Below are 20,817 nucleotides of genomic sequence, written 5' to 3'. Positions count from 1 at the left end.
GAACTTGCAAATGATAATGCCAAGGAGCTCAAACACCAGGAATTTGTAATTCAACAATTCTGTCTTCTGAACGACTGAAAACGGTCTTTGCAACCACGCATTTGTCTTGAGTGCGAGTAGAAGGAATTCTGCGAGCGTCTAGCATGGTCTGGCTGAGAGCCTGTGTTGTGGCCAAATCTGTGTACGTTACGTACCATCGCATCGGCTGAAGCCAACTTGTATTGGAAACGAACAGTCGAACGAATATTTGTGCTCTCCAAGTGCAGGAAAGAAGGCCCGGGAGCGGGAGGAATGCTTGGAAATCGAATATTTTACTCATGTTTTATGCATGGTATTGTTTGTAATGAGTCGTGTATTTTTTACGCCATATATGTAAACACGAATTGCTTTTGTTTGAAATGGTGCCCATTCACTGCTTCCGCACGTTACGTATCTACACGGAGTATTTCTATAAGGTGTTAATACCAAATGGACACATGCTTGTAATTTACTTGTTCTTTAGCAGACGCCTTCCGGTGGAGCTTCGGACGGGAACTATACTGCTGCTCCCCTGGTGCCACAACGTTCGACGAATGCAGAAAAAGCGCGGAACGAGCATTTGTACAGAGCAAAATAAACATGGCCTCATTTCACAAGGTGTCTTTCGTGTACTTTACGAAATCACACATGGCACAGCTTCTTTGGAGGCTTGTAAAGATCGTTCGCAATCAATGTTGCCTGATAATAAAACGATTCCGCACCAAGAGCGCGCTTGGTTGAGCAGTAGAAGCCAAAAAAGAAGAGTACCGCGCCGATCAGAGCAGCCTGCATAACGTGTTTCAGCAAGCGTTCAAAACGCGCGCGCCCAAGACCGAAAGCGAAAGTGTGGCTCGTGTATGGCTCAGCCTGTGGCTTGGAGCGCTGCAGTCGATTCGGCCGCTGCGCTCTATGGGAGTGTGCGCTCTTGTTGAATTTCTCTATGACTCGGCGCTCGGGAAACGGAGCGCACGAAGACACACAATATTCACAACATGCGCTCGCTCGCTTCCCCTCGCACTCGCAGTGGACCACGCATTGCCCGCTCACAGTTATCAAAGTTGTGCTTTGTGCGGAACATCAAGGCGGCGTCGAAAATTCTCGTGGTGTTTCCGTATAGCTGCTATCACAACAAAAGCACGCATTAGGGTGCTCACAAATACCATCCAAAATGATACACTTTCCCCTAGATTCGCAGATTAATCATCCAAGCCTGAAATGAAGTTTTGCCTACATTATACTATTACACTGTCACTAATGTAACTGCCCAAGAACTCCGTACAGACGGTCAACCAGCGAAACTGGAACATGCGACCGCGCTGTTTATCACGTGGTAATCCCAGACTGTTCATTAGCGACGGCTTGTAGGCAGCTGGACCCTCGGTACGCAGTTGTTGCGCTCGGCTGCGCGAGCCAGTTCTTGTGCCCGGGCAGCAGCATCGGCATGGCGTAGCCGAGCTTTTTCCTGGTTCTGCTCTCACCTCTTGCCGATTGAAAGCTGCCTGCTCCTAAGGAGTACGTATGACGCGTGACCTATACCATTTCGGAGCCATAGAGAAACTGATGCGCGCGCGCTCGGCTGCGACGGCGAGCAACGACATCACGATTGGCACAGCTAATCCAATACCACCTAGATAGCACAAGGCCTTTTCACTACGACCTATGACGTTACCTGGCCATAGTATTTAATGGGGATGCTCCCGAGTAGGCAGCAATAATTTTGACGTCACAGATCGGAGTAAACAGGCCGTGTTCTATCGTGCGCCTCTTTGTCTCTATTTTTCGCGCATGCGCATGGTGTTGCGCCAGAGGCGTACTCGGCGTACAGGTGACCGAAAGAGGACGGACGGACGAATTTGCTAGCCATATACAGCTTCGCTGTAAAAAACCGGTACAATTACCGCAATAGCCTACGGGACCGCAGCTCCACGAACGCCCTACCTGCCGCATTATGTAACGGGCTTCAACAGCTCCGAACGCGTTTCACAATGGAAACTTATTTTGAGGTATGATAAGCAGTTCAGTTTAGTGTGTCTGGTGGGGTGACTACCGTTATTGTTTGCGATTGTCACGAAGCCCATCCTATATCCATTCCGCTCAGGCAGCGTTCAACTTCAATCGATCTGACTTTTTTGCTCGAAACTTGCGCAACGACGCCACCGTGCGGAAGAACACGTCTAGGCGCGCGCAGGCATGATTTCGGTAGTGGTTTCGGATGTGAGAGCAGCGGTGGCTTCGCCCCGGGTTTCATCATTTCTCGCTGCTGCAAGGCCCAGCCGTTCAGCGTTGCGGATTCTCCGGCTCCTGTCAAAGAACTGTACGGTAAGTTCGAATAAGCTTGAATTTTTTGTTTTGTCAGGAAGCTGTTCATCTACGAATCGCCGATCCACCGTCTGTCCTTTCGCATGCCTTTCTGTAAGGTGCGCTTGCTTGCTATAAGTTAACATTCCATACCTCGTGCGAGTGCTTTTCTGACATTGAGCCGTCGCCATTCTTTCTGGGCACGCAACTTATTCGCGTAGTTTGCTCTATCGTCCCTGGGAATTGAAAATTTGCCACCGAATGACCGGCCGGTGCTTGCTTGTCACTTCGTCTAGCCGCTCACAGAGCCGATACATGTAGTTGATTTGCATTTGTGATGGTGATTTGCATAGTGTGATGTTCCTCTAGTTTGTATCTACATTGACGACGTGCTCATGTCTCTTGCATATACCTCACAACTGTTAATAATAACGCGCGAAAGCACAGGCTAGAGAGGCCACCCGTGCCTTACACTGGCGTTAGATTACGCGCCGCTCCTCAGGGCGCGTATTACTAACGCTGGAAAGAAATTCGCAAATCAGCTGCGGTTATCACAGCACGATTGTCTATTGTTGGGGCATCGCGCATCATTTCAAACGCATGCGGCAAACGAGGCACTGTTAAGACTGGGCTACTGAGAAAAAAATACCGCTCTCAGCGAAGCACTAGCCGGCACGAATCAGATATCTTCTTTATCGGTTTTTCTTCGTTATCTTGTTTATACATATACTCCCGCGGACTTTTTTGCGCACCAGTCGAGGTGTAGGTGAGGAGTGGTTACGCCCCGTTCAGCGACACGTCATGTGTGCATATATTGTAGGAAGCGCGGTTGAATTTCATGACATCGCGCGCGAGCTGTCGCAAAGAAAGAATACAGAGCACTCCGCTGCGGAAAAGTGTAATTCGGGGAGCGCGCCCGGCTGCCTTTGGATGACGCCATGTGACGCTCTTAGTCGATGGCTCTGGCACCCGTGGGTGCTGCCGTGGAAGGCAGACCACGAAATGTCTTAGCATGCGTATACCCTATCTCTTAAAGTGTTGTGGAATATTTTCGCAGTGTATATTTCCGGAAATACTTCAGCACTGTCTCGTGCTGTGCCTCGAACATGTCCATCTTAGTCATCGAGTGCTCACGTGCCTTTTCTTAGTTTTAAAGCGAAGCTTTTCTTGCCTCTTCTTTCGACTCTTCCACTGATGCTGGCCCTGTTTAGCAAGCCGCGTGCAGGGATAGTTGAGAGCGTGTATATGCATTAAAGGGGCACGGTAGAGAGGAAAGCTGACGCGAGAAACTCGGTTGGAGCTTTCTATCGAGTCTCATGTGCCCAATGCCCTTTGGAGCTGCCTAGGCGTCGGCCCATTGGCCTCTTGATAGCTATAATTATCCGTGAACTACGCCAAACCCATTAGAGAAGCTGCAGCACTTACCTTTCTACTACAAGAACAGGCAGAGGATGGGCAGAACCAAATAGCAGCCTTGCCACTCTTCGCTCGCACTTATCGTAAAGGGGAGGGGGGTGGGGCAAGGTGAGGTGGAAAGCAAGGAAACATGACAGTGGTTGCGGGCAAACTAAAAGTAATGTACTGTAGGTTTCTGCTAATTCTTAAAAATAAACATGACAACTGACGCCGGCGTGCAGACGCGAAAAGTACCGTAGGGCCAAACTACGGAAGCGGCCGCACGTAAAATGAACACTTGTGCGCCTGCCGTGGTAAGCTCGTGGCTGCGGCATTCCTCGAGGTCACGGGTTCGAACCCAACTGCGGAAGCCGCATTTCGACTGGAGCAAGATGCGACAACGCCTGTGCACTTGCATTCAGGCGCACGTTAAAGAACACCAGGGTGTAAAAATTAACCCGGAGTCCGGCACTACGGTGCGCCTCATATTCCTACCGTTGTTCTGGCACGTACAGCTCTACAATTCAAGTTTAACACTTATGCCATGATGTGATGGGCCATTTGAGGCAATCACAACGCGCAATTCTCTCCGAGATTATGAACAACGGCGCACAACACCGCCTGAAGCAAAGACGTCTCCCTGAGTGTTCTGTGTGCTGCGCAGACACACAGCAGTGGTGCACGCAAGGTAACGTTTAACATTAACGCACCACTTTCGTATCGGACCAAATGCTGAAGATAATAAACATTCGCCGCCGACACCACCCTTACTTATTGTCAATCAAAGCAAACAAGAGAGATAGCTTCGCTTACATCGCTTCCCACAGTGCGTGGGATCCGCATAATGTTTTTCTGCATGTTTCTGTATCCTTATATATTGATTTGGTAGCATGTGTAGTCCGTACTTAACTTATGTTTGTTTTCTTTCTAAATAAATTATGTACGTGTTGATACTTCATTCATTGTATGTGAACTTGTGGCTTATCCTAGGTAGCAGAGGTTAATTGTTGCCTGGTTTGGTCTTCTTTCTTCTTTTTCTGTTTCTATTTCGGTGTTTCGCCAATTCCTATGGCTCTTGTCGCCTTTGCACGGCACTCCCTAGTGCAAAAATCTTGGTCTAAAATTTACTGGTATATTTATTCCAGTGCGCACGTCTTCCCGTTTTATACTGTACTTTTTGTATTGGTGACATTAATGCATTTTGTGAATAATGCTTTTGTTGCGTTGATGCTTTTTCTTGACTTGTTAAAATATGCTTGTTTTATGTTGGCATATTCATTTTGCCTTTCTGAAAGGCGCTAAGGTATTTATAGAAACACATACTCAAAAAATGAGAACCATTCTGTAAACAGGCACACAGAAAGCGAGCAGAATTTTTAATTATTATTGCATTCGCTACTGGTAATAATTGCCGTTATTACCTGCTTGGGCGCCAAATACACAGAATAATGAGCGAGTAAAAAATTTCAGTGTTTATCATTTAATACTTAGAACGACAGAAAGTTGAGCTAGTTGGTAAGGATTCATCATACAAAAAAGGTGAGGCGTGCGGACAGGACACAAGAGAAGGGAAGTGAACAACACGAACGCGTACGTGTTGTCCACTTCCTCTCTCTTGTGTCCTGCCTGCACGCCTCACCTTTTTTCCATATTCATTACTTCATTGCAAAATATTTCGCTCAATCCAGCCTGAAAGTGCTTCTCGCAGCAAGTAGTAGCCTACAAACTCACGCACCACAACACACAATTTTTTTGGAAGCTGCGCCTCGGAGAAACATTCTGAGTGCATCTCCATATTTGAGTGACATTTCAACTTGAATATTTAGCGTGTTACTGGTATGCCTAATCCGACGACTTAGGCTTGTCTGTTTTCTAAAGAGCAAGCACTAAATACGAAGATCCTGTCAGCGAAAAAAAAATTTGAAAACTTCATAATCAAATGGTGTAGTGATGCCACAGTATTAGTGACCGAATGACGAAGCGTTACTGTGGAGGCTGCAACAAGAAAAAATTATGTGCAAGTGTCGAAGATACAATATGATTATGAGGCACGTCCTGGTAAGGGACACAGGAGTAATTTTCACTACGTGAGGTTCTCTATCGTGCACCTAAATCAAAATACATGATCGAAACTGACAGGTTTCTTGTGGGCCAAGCATGCTACGTCTTGCTTCATGCCCTATCAGAGTGGCGATATCCAGGGACGGAAGAGAGCACTGACGACAGCAGGGGACCAGTACACGGCTTTGAAACTAAATCTTTGTAGCCCGTTGAAATAGCGCCTTTCTAGCACATTACTAGGTCTTTCAGAGATACTAATCTGTTACATAACCACCTGAATATGGTAGGAATATGTGTGCAGGACAAAGCCAGCGAATTTGGGAATAAATAGGCGCCTTCACACAACTTCAGCCGGCATTTCAACATCAGTAGGGGTTCATATAACAGCTCAACGTTATTTTTTTTCTCGCCTCCCCGAAGCTACAACAACAGGAACAAAGTGCCTAAAAGCCGACTCGATGTATGAAAAGATAATGATGGCGATTTATTGGAATCCCCTTTGAAGCGGGGCGGTGACAAGTGGTCACCTATCCCGCTTGAGTTAATAAAGTATGTTGTACATTTGAGCATGTTCACATACATTTTCATAAGCTTGTTTTTCTTCGTCAAAACTTATCCACATAGCTTGCATCGCTACCTATGCCTGTAACGGAACAGGTCGTATCAATCTCTTCCCTGCTTTTTCCTACACCAATACTCGAATCGACTGTTGCTTATCTCGACTGCTGAACGGTTGATCTTGCCCACCACTTTAAATCCAATTGCTTCTGGAAGGTGTCTTTTACGCATACGGCTCTCACTAGGTGGATCCGTTCGCATTCCATTAAGATGTGCTCAATGGTGGTGGTAACAACTTTATTCAGAATTCGGCAAATTCGTGGCTTGGGTCTAGGCCGCCCTCGAGGAGGTCCGGAGATCCTGTCTCCTCGCCACCTCACGGGCTTGCTGGATGGCCCATAGTTGATCTTGGAGGTTTGAGCTGCGCCATGCGGCCGTCCATCGCGCCGCAGCTGCATCTGGGGAAACTGCATTTTCTCTGCATATAACCGCACATTCCCAGCGTATGTGTCTAAGAGGTGCGTAAGCCCTGCCGCATAGTTTGCAGTTATCGTCTTAATAGATGTTTGGATATATCCTCCTGAGGTGGACGGGGTTGGGGAAGGTCTTGGTTTGTAAATGCCTCCAGTCTACCGGTTGGGCCCTGTCGAGTTTGGGGTTAGGGGGTGGATAAAAAACACCTGGAGTTTTGATAAATTTTGTGGTATCACAGTACCTGGTCATTCTGTCCCTCTCTGTCCATGCCTCTGTTGGATTTCCAACCCCAAGAGAGGATCCTTCTACGCGGGCGCCGAATGTGAGTCCTCGCGCTTAGCGGTGGACCTCCTCATTGAGGTTGGGTATGGGGGTGTCGGGGGGTGTGTAAGCCGGGAACCATATATTATGCCGTTCCTCCGTCTCCTCGGAGGTGACATAGTTCGCGTTGGCCTTGAGTATAGCCTCAGCCTTCTGCGAAACTGTGTCTTGTGCATAGTTTCTGACCACTGCCTGCGAGTGACTGAGTACGCATCTGCAACTGGGGTTAACGATGACTAGGGCTATCGCCACCTCTTCCACTACATCAGAGTTTTTGCCGCGTATACTACACGAACGTACCAATTGTGCGGTATTGAGGACTGCCACAGCGAAAGCACGTCGATCCTCGTATTCTGCAGCGTCTACGAACAGCGCTTCCTTGTCCCTACCGAAGGCTTGTAGTAAAGCCTTGGCTCTACTCTCTCTTCGACCTTGATTGAATTCGGGGTTCTTCTTGGGTATTCTTGGGTAGATTAGCCAGCTGGAGCTTTTTCCTGATCGCGCTTGGAAGGAATGTCTTGTTGCCGTGCTGCTTGTGATAAGTTATCCCGAGTTTGTCCAGGATGCTTCTGCCCGTTCGTGTCTTCGCTAGTCTCTCGAGTTGCCAGATTTGGTGTGCCTCAAAAAACTCTTCGAGCGTGTTGTGGATGCCCAACTGTAGCAGAAGTTCCATGCTTGTGCTGTCTGGAAGGCCCAGTGCCATGTTATGTGTTCTTCTAATTGGGGTGTTCAGTTTGGCATTTGCGGTCCGCGTACCAGTTGTGCTAGGCGGCCACGTTGGTAGTGTGGCTAATAACGAAGGAGTGTATTACTCTGACGACGCTGGCCTCCCTCATACCCTGGTGTCTGATGAGCCTCATCGTGTTCGTGATCTTAGTCTCCAAATGCCTTACCGTTTCTCCGTTGGTGCCATTGGATTTTATGATGAGTTCGAGCACCTTAATTTGCTTCACCCTGGGTATTTCTTGTTCTTCTTTGGTGCGTATGCAAATTTATTCGTATGCAGCATGCTGGATGTAAGCCTTGGGGGTTCTTCCCCTAAGCGTCGGGCGGTAGAGTTCCAATTTTTCTGGCGAGCAGACGAGACCGATTCCGACGAGGTACTCTTCCACCACCTCGACCGCGGTCTGTAACCGCTGTTCGATTACTCCGTCTTTTCCCTTGCACACCCAGATCGTAATGTCGTCCGCGTATACTGTGTGATGCACTCCCTCGATGGCGTTGAGGTGCTCGGAGAGGCCGATCATAATGAGATTAAAGAGCATGAGCGAGATGACCGAGCCTTCCGGGGTGCCGACGCTGCCCCTGTTCCTCTCTTCGGATGCGAGTTTGCCAGCGTTAAGGAGACTTTCCTGTTTGTGGGGAAATCCTGAATATAGCTGTACGCTTGGTTTCCTAGACTGACTGCGGCAATGCTGCATAGTATGGCTGCGTGAGCTGCGTTATCGAAAGCTTTCTTGAGGTCTAATCCTTGAATGGCCCTGGTACATTTCGTCTTGTTGTCGAGTATCTGGTGTTTGATTTGCAACGTTGCATCCTTCGTGGAGAGATGAGCTCGAAACCCGAGCATGATGTCCGGATACGCTTCGACGTCGTCCAAGTGTGCGTTGATCCGGGTGAGAAAAGCGTGCTTCATCAACTTGCCGACGCACGACGTAAGAGATATTGGTCGAAGGTTGGCGAGATGTGGGGGTTTCCCTGGGTTGGGGATGAGCACAATTTTTGCTCTTTTCCAGTGGTCGGGGATGGATCGTCGGGTCCAGCAATCGTTAATGTACTTGGTCAGTTCGGAGATGGTCTCGTTGTCCAAGTTACGAAGGCTCTTATTAGTTACGCCATACGGTCCCGGGGCCAACTAGCTGTTGAGCTATTGCAAAGCGGCTCAGATTTCCGCTTCGCCAAAGTCTCTGTCCAGAGAGAAGTTGGGTTTTCCCGTGTATTCACCGTGTTTGATAGTCGGGTTCTTCGGGGCGTATCTGTCGCAGAGTTCGGAAAGGATTTCTTCCTCGTCCTTGACGTGTCTGTATTATATTGCGCATGGTTTACCTATGTATTGCCTTGGTCTTGGTCGGGTCTAGCAGGAGTCGGAGCAGGCGCCATGTGTGACCAGTGCCAATCCGTCTGTCCATCGCGTTGCAGATCTCATCCCATTGCTGTTTACTAAGAGTTCTGCATTGTTCTCCTATTTGTTTGATGAGTAACGCTATGCGTTTCCTCAACTTCCTATTGTGTCTTTGTCTCTGCCATCTGCCTTGAAGCAATTGTTTCGCCTCCCACATGTACACCAGGCGGCTGTTGATCTTCTCGACGGCAAGTTCTGGCATAATGGTCTTTGTTACTTCATTGACGTCAGCCATCACTTTTTCGGCGCATCGTTGAATGTCTGTGATGGGCGTGTGCGTCATTCCGGCTCGATTCTTACGGAACTGGTCCCAGTCCGTCCGTTTTGTTGGGTTCGATCTTTAAAATTTCCAATAGTTTCGTTTAAAGAATTCTGTGGTCATTACCAAGGCCTTCAAACGTGTTATTCCAACTGGATCCTCTCGTGTTCTTCACTAATGTTAGATTGGACGTGGTGCCTCTTGTCAGCCCAGTCCCCATTCTGGTGGGGGAGCTGAGGTAGGTGATGAGCTAGTGTCAGGCCTGTCTCCTATATGTCCTGCCATGAAGCCGTGCCTTTGGCTCTCGTATAGGCGTAAACCTACGCTCCATGCTGGGCGTTAAACTCCCCCGATTAGTAGTGGATGGGAGCACGCAATGGCCGGTGGTCCTCCTAAATAGGGTTAGGAAGCGCTGTCGTATGTGCGCTGGGTTGCTGCATTTATTGAGGATAAACGTGCTGGATTGGCTCTTGCTTTCGGGTATAATTTCTACGAATACTTGTTCAATCTGCGCTACTTTAAGGTCGTGACGAACGACCACCATGCCTTTCCTGACCAAAGAAGTTACCGCGCGGTTCTCCCCGAATGGAGGACCGATGGCTTGGTAACCGGGTAGTTTCGCTAATTCGTGTGTCTCTTGTAACGTTATTACATCGGGTTTAGATTTCCTTTTAAGGTGTTGTTGCAGGACCGCTTCTCTTGCGGTGGAACTCCTGCAATTGCACTGCCATATCGTCAGCGCGCCTCTTTTACCCTGTTTGCTTATTTTCGTGTGGTCATGGGTTGGCCCTCTGAATGACCCCAGATGCTTCTACGGTGTTTGTAGCGGCGTCGTGGAATTGATTAGATGTGACCCCAGTTATAGGGGCCCCTGCGGTGGGAAGTGGCTGCAGTTTCGCTACCCTAAAGCTTAGGTTGGCGACGTTGTTTTCGAATTTGTCAAGTCTCGACATTATGATCGAGACTGCAAGCGTGATGTTGCCGACGACTTCCGCTTCTTCTTTGAGTACATTTTGCATTTCGGTTAATTTCTGCGCTACGTCTGCCAGTTGCGATCCCGTTTGGCTGCTAACGGCCGGAGCCTTTCTCTTAGGGTGGCGGAGGGTTGTCGTGCTCCTCCATGCGATTATGAGGAGTCACTGCAGCTGCACCTGCACTACCAGTACTCAGACGGGAGGATATCTCCACCCTTCGACTATTCTTAAGATCCTGGATTTCTCTCGTGAGGTGTGAGATTAATTCCCTCAACTGTGCATTTTCTCGTCTCATTTCTGCTATTTCCCCAGAAGCTGCAGCCTTCTCAGATCCGCCGCAGCGCGAAGAGCCTTTGACCGCGTCTGCCCAGCTAACTTTGTTGGTGGCCTCCTCTACCGCCAGGCCGCCTGCGCTACAGCGGGACCGCGAATGCGTACGGCTCCTGGATCTGGTTCGGGCCGGTCCGGGTAATGGACTCCGTGATCTGGACTTTGTGGTTCTCGAGCGGACCCTCGAGCGCGAACGGGGCCTGGTCTCCCGGGAAGGGCGTCCGACTGATTCCCTCGTAGCCTCACATGCTAGGAATTCTTGCTATTGTCGTTGTCTTTCCCAACGTCGTGTCTTGACTATATATGGCGTCTTGAATCGAGCCTTGCAATTCTTATCGGCCGTTAAGTGCTCACCCCCGCAAAGTTGCCAAAGGGGGCTGCACTGGTGGTCGAGACCTGGGTTGGCCGAGCCGCAGCCTCTACAGATGCAGTCCTGCGGACTGGGGCACACGTCCATGCGGTGGCCCAGTCTGCCGCATTGGTGGCACAGGTCGACTTGTTTTCTGTACAACGCGCACCTGATGAGTGCGCCTCCCTAGCGAACGAAGGAGAGAACTTTCAGACGGAAAACAGCACGATAACCGTGGTAGTGTTGCTGAGTCGTTTTGCAGCGATTTCCGTAGGATTCCTGGGGCTAACGACCTGGGCTGTGATGTCCTGGGGTGAATCTTCGAGAGGTATACCGCTGATGACTCCTTTGGAAGTTAAGTCGGGCGCCGATTCGTATGCGTTGGTCTCGTAGGCCTGGCCGTTGACCACGAGGCGCTCGACTCTTTGGTATAGGTCTGCGTTGGCTTCATTGGGGGTACTCCCTACGATAATGTTTTGCTGTACGTTGAGGCATACGATGTCCTCTTCCCTGTGCGCCCCGTGTACGCCAGCAGCTTGCTAGACGCACGAGGCTACTCGGGCCGCCCCTAATTCGTCAATCTTAAGGCCTCCCTTCGGGCGGATGATCGCCCGAAGGGAGGCCTTCGGTAGATATGGCATGCGGTTGGCCTTGATTAAATGCTGTTTCAACTCCTGCTCACGTTTCTCCTTCCTTCCGCCGGTGCCGTGGTGGGCGCCGAAACTGCTCGTATCGGATCTCTCCACGGTTTGCTTTTTCGAGCGTACGGTACTCTAGCCCGTGCCGGCCTCGAATTCTTCTTGGGAAATGTTCTGCCCTAGCAGGAGAACCACATTTTTTCAGTCTGCGAGCGAGCGTGGGCGCGCGCCACGTGTACTTTCTTTTCACAGATGCGCCTGTAGGCCTAGGCTCGCGGCAGCCACCGCAGCGGTTGCCGGTGTGGCACAGAGGAAGATTTGGCGTAGAAGTTCGAAAAATGGGATTCCCACCTTGAAGTTGGTATCAGCAGAATCCTGGTAACTTGCTGGGTGGTTTTCGGTGATTTCCCTGCGAAATCATTGAACGAAGACGAAGCCGACGTGAAGTGCATCTGCTTTCTTCGGCCACCTCCTCTTCCAACCATGTGCACAGAGTTCTCCAGAATTTCGCTGTACCAGGCACATGCCTCATCTTGTCCCGAATATTTGCTCCGGTACGTTTCTGTCCTTAGGCAACCAGCTCGAGCGCCCATTAGCTAGGCACTTCCTTTTGTGTTGTCATAGCCAGCGTTTTTGGACACGTACCAACTAGCGCCCCAAGTGGCCGCGGCACGAAGCTAGCACGTTTTCAATGGAACGAGCGGGTTTTTTGCGAATAATTAAAGCTACAGGTCAATCATTGCAGACGGCAGGAGACAGACTTGTTATAGAAGACAATCCGCACGAGACAAATGCAGTGATCCCGCTGTGGAAAGCTAGAATTTTGTTTCCATAGCGGTCAAAGATTAAGCAACGGAAGCCTACGGAAACGATGAAAATTTGTACTAGATTTTCGAGACAAAATCGGTAGCTGGAATAAAACTAAGGCTGCATCGTAATAGCCGCTACAACGTATATAGCCGGGAGACAGCTTTCGATTGATGCCTACCTTGAATCTACACATGGTGTAACACTGTTCCCGAAAGCGATTTTGAAACGCAATCGTGCAAATTCTTGTGGCATCTATAAAAACCCAAGCGTATCCTTTGGGCAATCGCTTGAAGCCGTGTCCGAGTCGTTTAATCGCTCGCACCTATCGTTTAGCATCATGCTGGCAGCGGCTCGACGCCGTGCTGCATGACATTTTTTTTTTTCGATGGCAAGAAGGACTGAGTTCGACAGTCCACCACCAGATAACCGAAACCCAAAACTCAAGATTTAGTTTGCAGTTTTGGTTTTTTCAGGAGTGCTCTTCACATATATTTTCAATTTTTACTTCGTAAAACGTAGCAAGGGGTTGCTCATTTGTTAAGTCATCGCTTTTATTATCAGATTTCATTCCTTGGACAACATAACAAACATGCGCATGTCTTGGTGTTGCGTTAAAAAAAAACAAAATGAAATGATCGTGGCTTGTAGCATGGACATATTCAGGAATTCTGGACATTGCACCTTCATCTTTCTGTGGAACTTCACGGCAATACAGATGCGTGACTGAATGGGCGAAATTTTAGAAAACGTTGTTTAAATATATCGGCCGAGTATCAACAAGTTTCAACTGGCTGCGCTGAGAGGGTAGTTCCTTCAAACAAGATATGAATTTATGGTACTTTGTCGGAACATTGGCGCTGCGTTAAAGCAGTGTTTTGGTCAGGGATGGGCGGTTGTGTCACGTGACAGGAGCAAATGATTTTGTGCCCTCTCGGCAGAGGGCGCGTTGATATGAAGAAGCTCCAAATTTAAACCGTAAAGGGATTTATTACAGCTGGAGTTTGAACGGTAATTGCAGAGCGAGTGTCACAGTCTGTTGGCGCGCGCATGTTCTTGTGAGGCAGCAGGGAAGGAGAGGGAGTGCATATGCATGTGCATGCCTTGAGCGTGCGTGCGTGCGTGTGTACTTGCATTTGCGTGTGCGCGCGTGTTTGTGCTTCCGCATTTGAATCTGCATGCGCACGAGTACGTGTATGCGCGTACGAGCATACGCGTGTTTGTAAAGCCCGCCTGCATTTCAGTGTGCAAGCACGCATACTTAATTTGTGCGTCGGTGCATGCGTGGACGTGTGTAAATGTGAATGCGTTTGAAGATGTGTCGTATCTATGTGTGCGTGTTTGTGTGCGTGCGTGCGAACATCCGTGTGCGTCCATGCGTGTGTGTGAGAGAGAGAAAGAGAGATAGAGAGAGACCGAACATTTCCCGGCTTACATCTATTCTCGGGGATGAATGGGATGTACCTCTTCTACCACGAGTACTGTATTTCGGCTAATATTTAAGGCAACTGTACAATATCAGTTTTTATTTTTACCTGACCTTTCTTTAAGGTCTAACCACTGTTCTGAAGCTGTCGGTTAGCTCAAGACGCGCCTGCGTGTATTTCTAATATCCAGAGTGTTGTCACGAATTCAACAGCGAGCGTTATCTATTCAGATTGCGATTCAGATTACCAGGGCTTCAAGCGGCTTTCCGTAGACTCGAGTGATCATGGTCGGCACTCCAGGCGCCGTGTTCCCAGCTTTCAAAAGTGTGTGTGGGGAGGGAAAGTAAAAAAAATCCCTCCCCCAGTTTAGAGAGAAAAGAAAGTGCCCTCCCGCCCTCCCTTGGTATATGCGCCTATGCAGCTACCTCAACGTCTCAAGTGCTTCCACGTGGAGGCATTGTTAAGAGAATTCCAGGCCAGGTTGTTGATGCAGGCTAACCTGCGGGAGTGCACCGATTAGTATTTCCGTGGGATGTGCGTCGGAGAGCAAGAGCGGCGAGCCTGTGGCGCATGAAACTGATGGCTTAGGCGCGAAGGTGATTACCTGGTCCGAAATGTTATAGGCACGTCGCCAGGATTCGCAGGCGGAGGGTGCGCAGAGAAACAGCGGATAGCCACTGACTATAGATGGAAGTGCCGAAAGCTTGAGCTGGTTAACGATGACGATGATGGGTAACGATTCCGAAGCTATCCCTAATAAAATCTATGATGTATTACCGTGCATTGTCCCCTTTGCATATGCCACCGTCTGCATTCCTTATGGGCGTTTGCGAATTTCCGTTGGAGCTCCGAGTGCTTTTACATGGTCCACGAACCTTATTGGCGCCTCCTTGTCTTTCTTTTGCGAATATTATGCGCCCAACGTTCACTTGTGTATTTAATTTTCTCTTGCTGGAATCCACTCGCCAACCTTTCGTTTTCTCGGTACTTATTTCGACTAGTTATTTCATCATTTTCGTAGATGTCTTAACTGCAGGGGTGAAATCGCTCAGTTATCAGGTCGTGCCCACATACGAGGCTTCTGAAACTAGCACCTGTTTAGAGACCAGATACCGCCGCGTAGCACGAGGTCGCGAGATCGAATCCCTGCTACGGCGGCCGCATTCCGACGGGGGCGAAATGCGAAAACACCCGTGTACTTAGATTTAGGTGCCCGTTAAAGATCCCCAGGTGGTTGAAATTTTCGGAGTCCTCCATTACGGTGTGCCTCATAATCGGAAAATGATTTTGGCACCTAAAACCCCATAATTTAATTTTTAGACGCCAGATACCTCTCGCACACTTGCGGCGAACTGCTGTTTTTTTTCACTTTTGGGACCCAACAAATTTGTTAAAGGGTCCCTACCGATTGTTATCAGGAAAAAAAAAAAAAACACTTCTATGGCAGCTGTTTTTTTTATACTGCAAAATCACATACAACCTAAATAGCTGAATAAGTAAAACAAGAAAATACAGTAGTAGGGAACATTTCACAAATGAGATACATTTTTCTATCAGTTTTCTTTGTTATGTCATCGAAAACATCGGCACAGGAAAACAAAAAAAAAAGAAAAGTGAGGGCATGTGCAAGCATGCGCAGTGTTACGCATTGTTAATAAGAGAGAGTTTTAATTGTTTAAGAAATGTATGCAATGTTCTTAGAGTGGTTAGGTCACTATCAAGCTTATTGCAAACTGAGGTACCTGTAAACTGTAGTGTAGAGCGACCCTAATTAGTATTTACCTTAGGCAATAAAAAACGACAGCGAGATGTGTTTCCAACATGGCGAAGTGAGGGATGGAGCGAGACTGTTGTCAAGGCCAGTTTTTCATTAACTATTTGATGCATGACGGAGGCGATGTTGTATGTTGTCAAACATTCATTTATACTCTTTCATTCAATTTTATACTCTCGAGTAATCTTGCTTGCATACTGGTGCACGCGAGTGTACATCTCAAACGATAATCACAATATTAGAGGCAACTTCAGCTTCAGGAGTTCAAAGCTTGAGCCTCACCGTGCTACGTTGCGTGGCCACAACGCGTCTAAGTGATATCAAACAAGTTGCATTTTATTAATTAATCAATTGGTTCATAATTGCACTAATACTTGCAACTGACGGGCTCACAAAAAATAAGCAGTTTTTTTCTGCCATAAAGTTAAATATTTAGCTTCTATATTCTCCGCAATGTCAGATAGTCCTGGTACTAAACTAGGCAACAAAACTATGTCATCGCTATTTTTGCAACAATTTCTAAAGTGCCGTTTTTTTTTTACTTGTATGGTGAAGGTTTTCACCGAAGTTGACTAGTTAAGCAGGTTGTTCGGGAGCCTGAAACCAGCGACACAGACAAAAATTTATTTGAAACTTTTTCACAGATAATTATATACGTATACAGAACGTACAATAAATCGGACACATAAAATATTCCAACAGCTCTCGTCGAATTGAGAGGCATTAACGTTAATTGAGTGCGGTGCATTCTCCTAGGATGCTTGAGCTAGCATCCAATTTTCTTCTTGTCACATGTACAGTAATCTTTGCCACGGTGCCAATTTTTCTGTATCAGTATAGAAACACAAAGTCATGTTTATTCTGCCGAATTTTCTTAATGCATTCTTGGAAAGCGGACGGCTTCAAATGATTTTACCGTGTTATTAAAAACGACCTTTAAAGATATTTTGCTATCTATCTTTTTCAAAGCTTAGTGGCAGTGAAGGTACGTCAGGACTGCCATGCAAGTTAGAGAGGTGAGTTAGGTTTGTTAAACGGTTGCTGAGATCTATGTGTGAAGTGCACGTGTGCGTACTTTGCGACGGAGCACTTTCTCTATTGAGTTAGCATTGCTGAGAACACTAAGTGCGTCTGCGTGTACTGTCATGTAATGTTGGCTCGAACAGTTTTCAATGCAGTACCACCATGAACAGATTTGGGGCGAGCCTTTATGTGACTGCTCGTGCTTACATGTTTGAAAAGTTTGCAATTCACCACACCATCCAGGCTTTTCACGACTCAAGGGCGGAACTGTGCTCTCGACTGATGCATCCCCAGCTCACCTTATCTCAATTTAGCAATAAGCCGCTATGCTGGAGCAAACAGAGCATCTGCAGCACTTGAAACGCATGCTGCAGATGAACAGATCGTTTGTTGTGATTCGTTCTTTTCTTGCGAATACGCGGATAGGAACAAATCATGAAACCTGCTAACACTCGGCAGAAACCTCTTATACAGGGTCACCGTTTTAAAGTATTACGGAATTTTTTAAGATCGTGTGTGGCAGATAGCATAATTTTTGTGCTTGAGGTAAATTATTCGAACAGGCGGGCATTACTAGCACGAGAATTCTAAACGGATGAACAATTAGTTAAAAAATAGCTAATTAACCTCACACTTAATTACTCTACGGCACATATCGCAATTTACGAATTGTAGCCGATGAATTTGCAACACGCAACCACTTGAAATGAATTTCTAGGATGACACCAGTTTCGACATACTGTTTCCCAAAGCGTGTGATGAAAAAAATGAGCCGTCCAGTTAACACTGTGCTTCAATGCATAAAAGAGGGCTTTGTTAAAAAGTAAGAGGACCAACTGCGCATTTTACTGCGAGTTTGATGGTGAACATCTCCAAACTGGTGTCATTCGGCAAATTTATTCCAAGTGGATGCGGCTTACAAACTCACAGGCTGCCGTTCGAGAACTGCAATGTGTGCTTTAAAGAGGTTAATTGGGGATTTTCTTTTATTTATTAGATGTGTGTTTAGATTTCTTTGTGCAACTGGTGTCCGCCTCTCTGAAGAATCCAGCTCAAGGAGTAGGTTTATGTTCTTTGCAACGGGCAATTTGAAAAATTAAATTTTACACGAAAATTGTCGCCCCATAGCACTTAATTCACCACTCGAAAACAGTGAGTGCCGGAAATCCTGCTTGTTCCATTTAGTATAATCAATCCAAGAAGATTCAGTGTACGTACGCCGTCAGGTACATCTGAGAGCTTATGTAATAGAGGTAAATACAGAACAAGCACTTGTAGCTATTAATAAAACAAGTTGAGTTGTAATCTTTTTAACCTAAAACGAACCTGCCTTAGCTCCATTGTTAGACCTAGCTTCATTGGCGCTGCGAGGTCTTGCTAAACTACATGGTACGTCCCCTGTCGAATCAGTGGATGAGACCCACTAAAGCTACAGCAAATAGCCTTGAATCATTCCGATCAGTACGATATGAAATCAGAGGGATGGTACCACGTGTGAAATCACATAAGTCTATAATATCGGTCATAGCTGGCAGCAATAATTGACGTAGACACGGTAACTTACTCGATATTTACGCTTTATCCCTGGCTTTAGCGTTACAGAGGGTCTATAAGCGAGAGCACATACCTTAATATAGGCAACTAAACTTAGACGAGAAATAACACGTCCAGGCTATGTCGTTTCGGTATAGGTGTTTGTGTAAACATACGTGCCAAGATACGTTGAGATGGACATCTAAATGGAATATATCCCGGTGCCATAGTGCCTCACCAGAAATGGCTTTTCATTACGTGACCCAATGGCGATGAGAGTCGCTTTCGGGAAGCTGCAACCTGTCTTAGTAGCAGTGTTAGTCCTGCAGTGTACTTGATAAGTATACGCAACGCGTATTAATTCTAGAACCTGCACTGTCAACGCTTCGTGCAATGACACACAACTGCTGCAGGGCTGGATACAAACGCAAGCTTCTACTAGGAACCATTCAGCGAAAGTGTTTCTCTTGGCATTTCGATACCTTTGCTCCGTTTTTTTGTGTTCGTAACACTCTTAGGGCAAAAGGAGAGGGGCAATTTCTTCTGAGAGTTATTTTTTTCCCGCAGACTTGACTCCCTTTTCGGCAGTAGTTTCTTTCGCCATTGTAATGCTTGGAGATCATAAATCATTGGAGAGAACCGAAACTCCCCAAAAGAGAGTTAAGAAGCCCACAAGTAGTTCCTCGTACACAGGAGCTGCAAGTACTCCCGTTGTTCTCACGTTGGAGGCTGCTAGTTGCTCTTTAGAATTTCTGCCATTCTTTTACGCCCTTCAGGTCTGCTGAACATTATGACAGCGCGCATTTTACTACTATTGCGTAACAACTAATGTACATCTGTAGGGATAAAACAATGTCGTTCGCAGAATAGAACCGTTTCGTAATTCTCAAGTGCGCTTTTCCGCATTACTCATTTGCTGCAAGAATTAAAAAAAATGGCGGCACCACTAATTGTTATAACCAGGACGGAGTACTAGCTGAATATGTTGGAGCTTGTCCTTGCTGCAGTGTCAACGAAAGCTACGTGAACATTTTCAACGTGATAACACGAACAAATTGCGGTCGTACGCGCTGTTTACGAAAAATGTTTGCCATTAGTTTGGCAGACCACTTTACGGGGAAGCTGCTTTAGAATTATACGGAGGGTCGACAACCAGCCCTGCTTGGACACCTTCCAGTTCGACTTCTACGAAACGTCCTCTGTCTTGAGGTCCCTGTAGTTGTCGTAAGAGCCGATGATTTGCAATAACCAGGGAACGAGGGCTTCCAGGCGCGCGTACACTCCAGGCATGTCGTCCAGAGCACAGCCGATGCCGTATGATACGATGCCCACTTGGAGGTAGCGGCCGTCCTGGACACGCGTCATCAGGGGTCCTCCGGAGTCTCCCTGCGACGTGGGGAGAATTTTATGGCGATTTTATTGTCAGAATTCGTGGGAAAGCCAAGATACTTGAGGTAAAAGCTAGTAAGGTTTCACGAGCTGTTGTAGAGAACATGGTAGGTGTAACGTTATGCGACAGGAAAAGCACAGAATGGATTAGAGAGCATTAGGATTTCACTGATATGGGTGTTGAAATGAAGGGAAAGAATTCGATTTGTGCAGGGAATGTAATACGTAGAGCATGTCAGAGGTGGTTTGTTAGATTAGTGGAGCGGGTGCAAGGGGATGGAAGGGGTGCAATTAAGCGGTTTGAGAACAATAGGACATTTTCAGGCATAGGACGGAGTGGGCCGACGCTAGTCAACGCTAGTAGAGGCGTTCGGCCCGCAGTTTACGTAATGTAGACCTACGACGATGACCTCTGGACACCACAGTAATAAGATGTATATTTGTGTACACTAACTAGCGCAACGGAGTCTTCGGATTACCTAATTAGCATTCAGTGACTCACTTCGCCCACCATTTGGAGCGACGAATCTCGAAGGAGTCAGAATATTACAAAAATTCTGGCTCTGCAGATGCGCTCAGCATTGCAACTGCGCAGAGGCTTCAAATCATTGCGAGAAAACTGTACTGCAGCCAGCAGGTTTCGCGTAGTAAAACATCGCTAGCGTTGCTGTTCGCTAGCGCCACAGATACGTCGATACTACGTACAGAGAACCAGACTCATGTGCTGCAATGAATACGTGTCGAACTTACCGGGCTGAATTGCATGTTCTAATAAGAAAAATGTTCGCAGCAAACAACTGGCTGCCTTCTCTCAATGGTTGTTCCTATGGCTAAGGTGACGAAATGTTTAGCAAGAGACTCGAAAGCGGCGTCACCAAGAGTGTCTTTTAGTTCTTTTAATTCGCTTTATGACATAGAAAAAGCTCTTCGTCTCCGCAATGCCACCGTTCACTAGTTCTGAATTATACTATGCCAGTATAGTAGAAAGTCTGATCAGAATTCATTTTCATACTGTACATATCTATTCGCAAGGTTGTATGAGATTTCGCAATGTTTATGAAGTCAGT

The 20,817-nt window shown here is 47.2% G+C and overlaps 2 protein-coding genes across 2 annotated transcripts in view; one reads left to right on the top strand and one right to left on the bottom strand.

Annotated features, from left to right (window-relative positions):
• The first annotated feature begins 2,247 nt into the window (after positions 1 to 2,247).
• LOC126543631 (neprilysin-1-like) overlaps positions 2,248 to 20,817 on the top strand; it is a 106,130-nt gene continuing 87,560 nt past the window's right edge. The window contains exon 1 of the mRNA XM_055078113.1: positions 2,248 to 2,337. The gene's annotated coding sequence lies outside the window, so the exon portion shown is untranslated. The remainder of the gene's footprint in view (positions 2,338 to 20,817) is intronic.
• The window catches only part of LOC126546096 (plasma kallikrein-like), a 34,194-nt gene continuing 29,785 nt past the window's right edge, over positions 16,409 to 20,817 (bottom strand). The window contains exon 9 of the mRNA XM_050194176.3: positions 16,409 to 19,747. Coding sequence (XP_050050133.1) covers positions 19,547 to 19,747 — 201 coding nt within the window. The 3' untranslated portion in view covers positions 16,409 to 19,546. The remainder of the gene's footprint in view (positions 19,748 to 20,817) is intronic.

The sequence above is a fragment of the Dermacentor andersoni genome, chromosome 10 (assembly GCF_023375885.2).
Source record: "Dermacentor andersoni chromosome 10, qqDerAnde1_hic_scaffold, whole genome shotgun sequence".
Taxonomy (NCBI): Eukaryota; Metazoa; Arthropoda; class Arachnida; order Ixodida; family Ixodidae; genus Dermacentor; species Dermacentor andersoni.
This window is presented reverse-complemented; position numbering and strand designations above follow the sequence as displayed.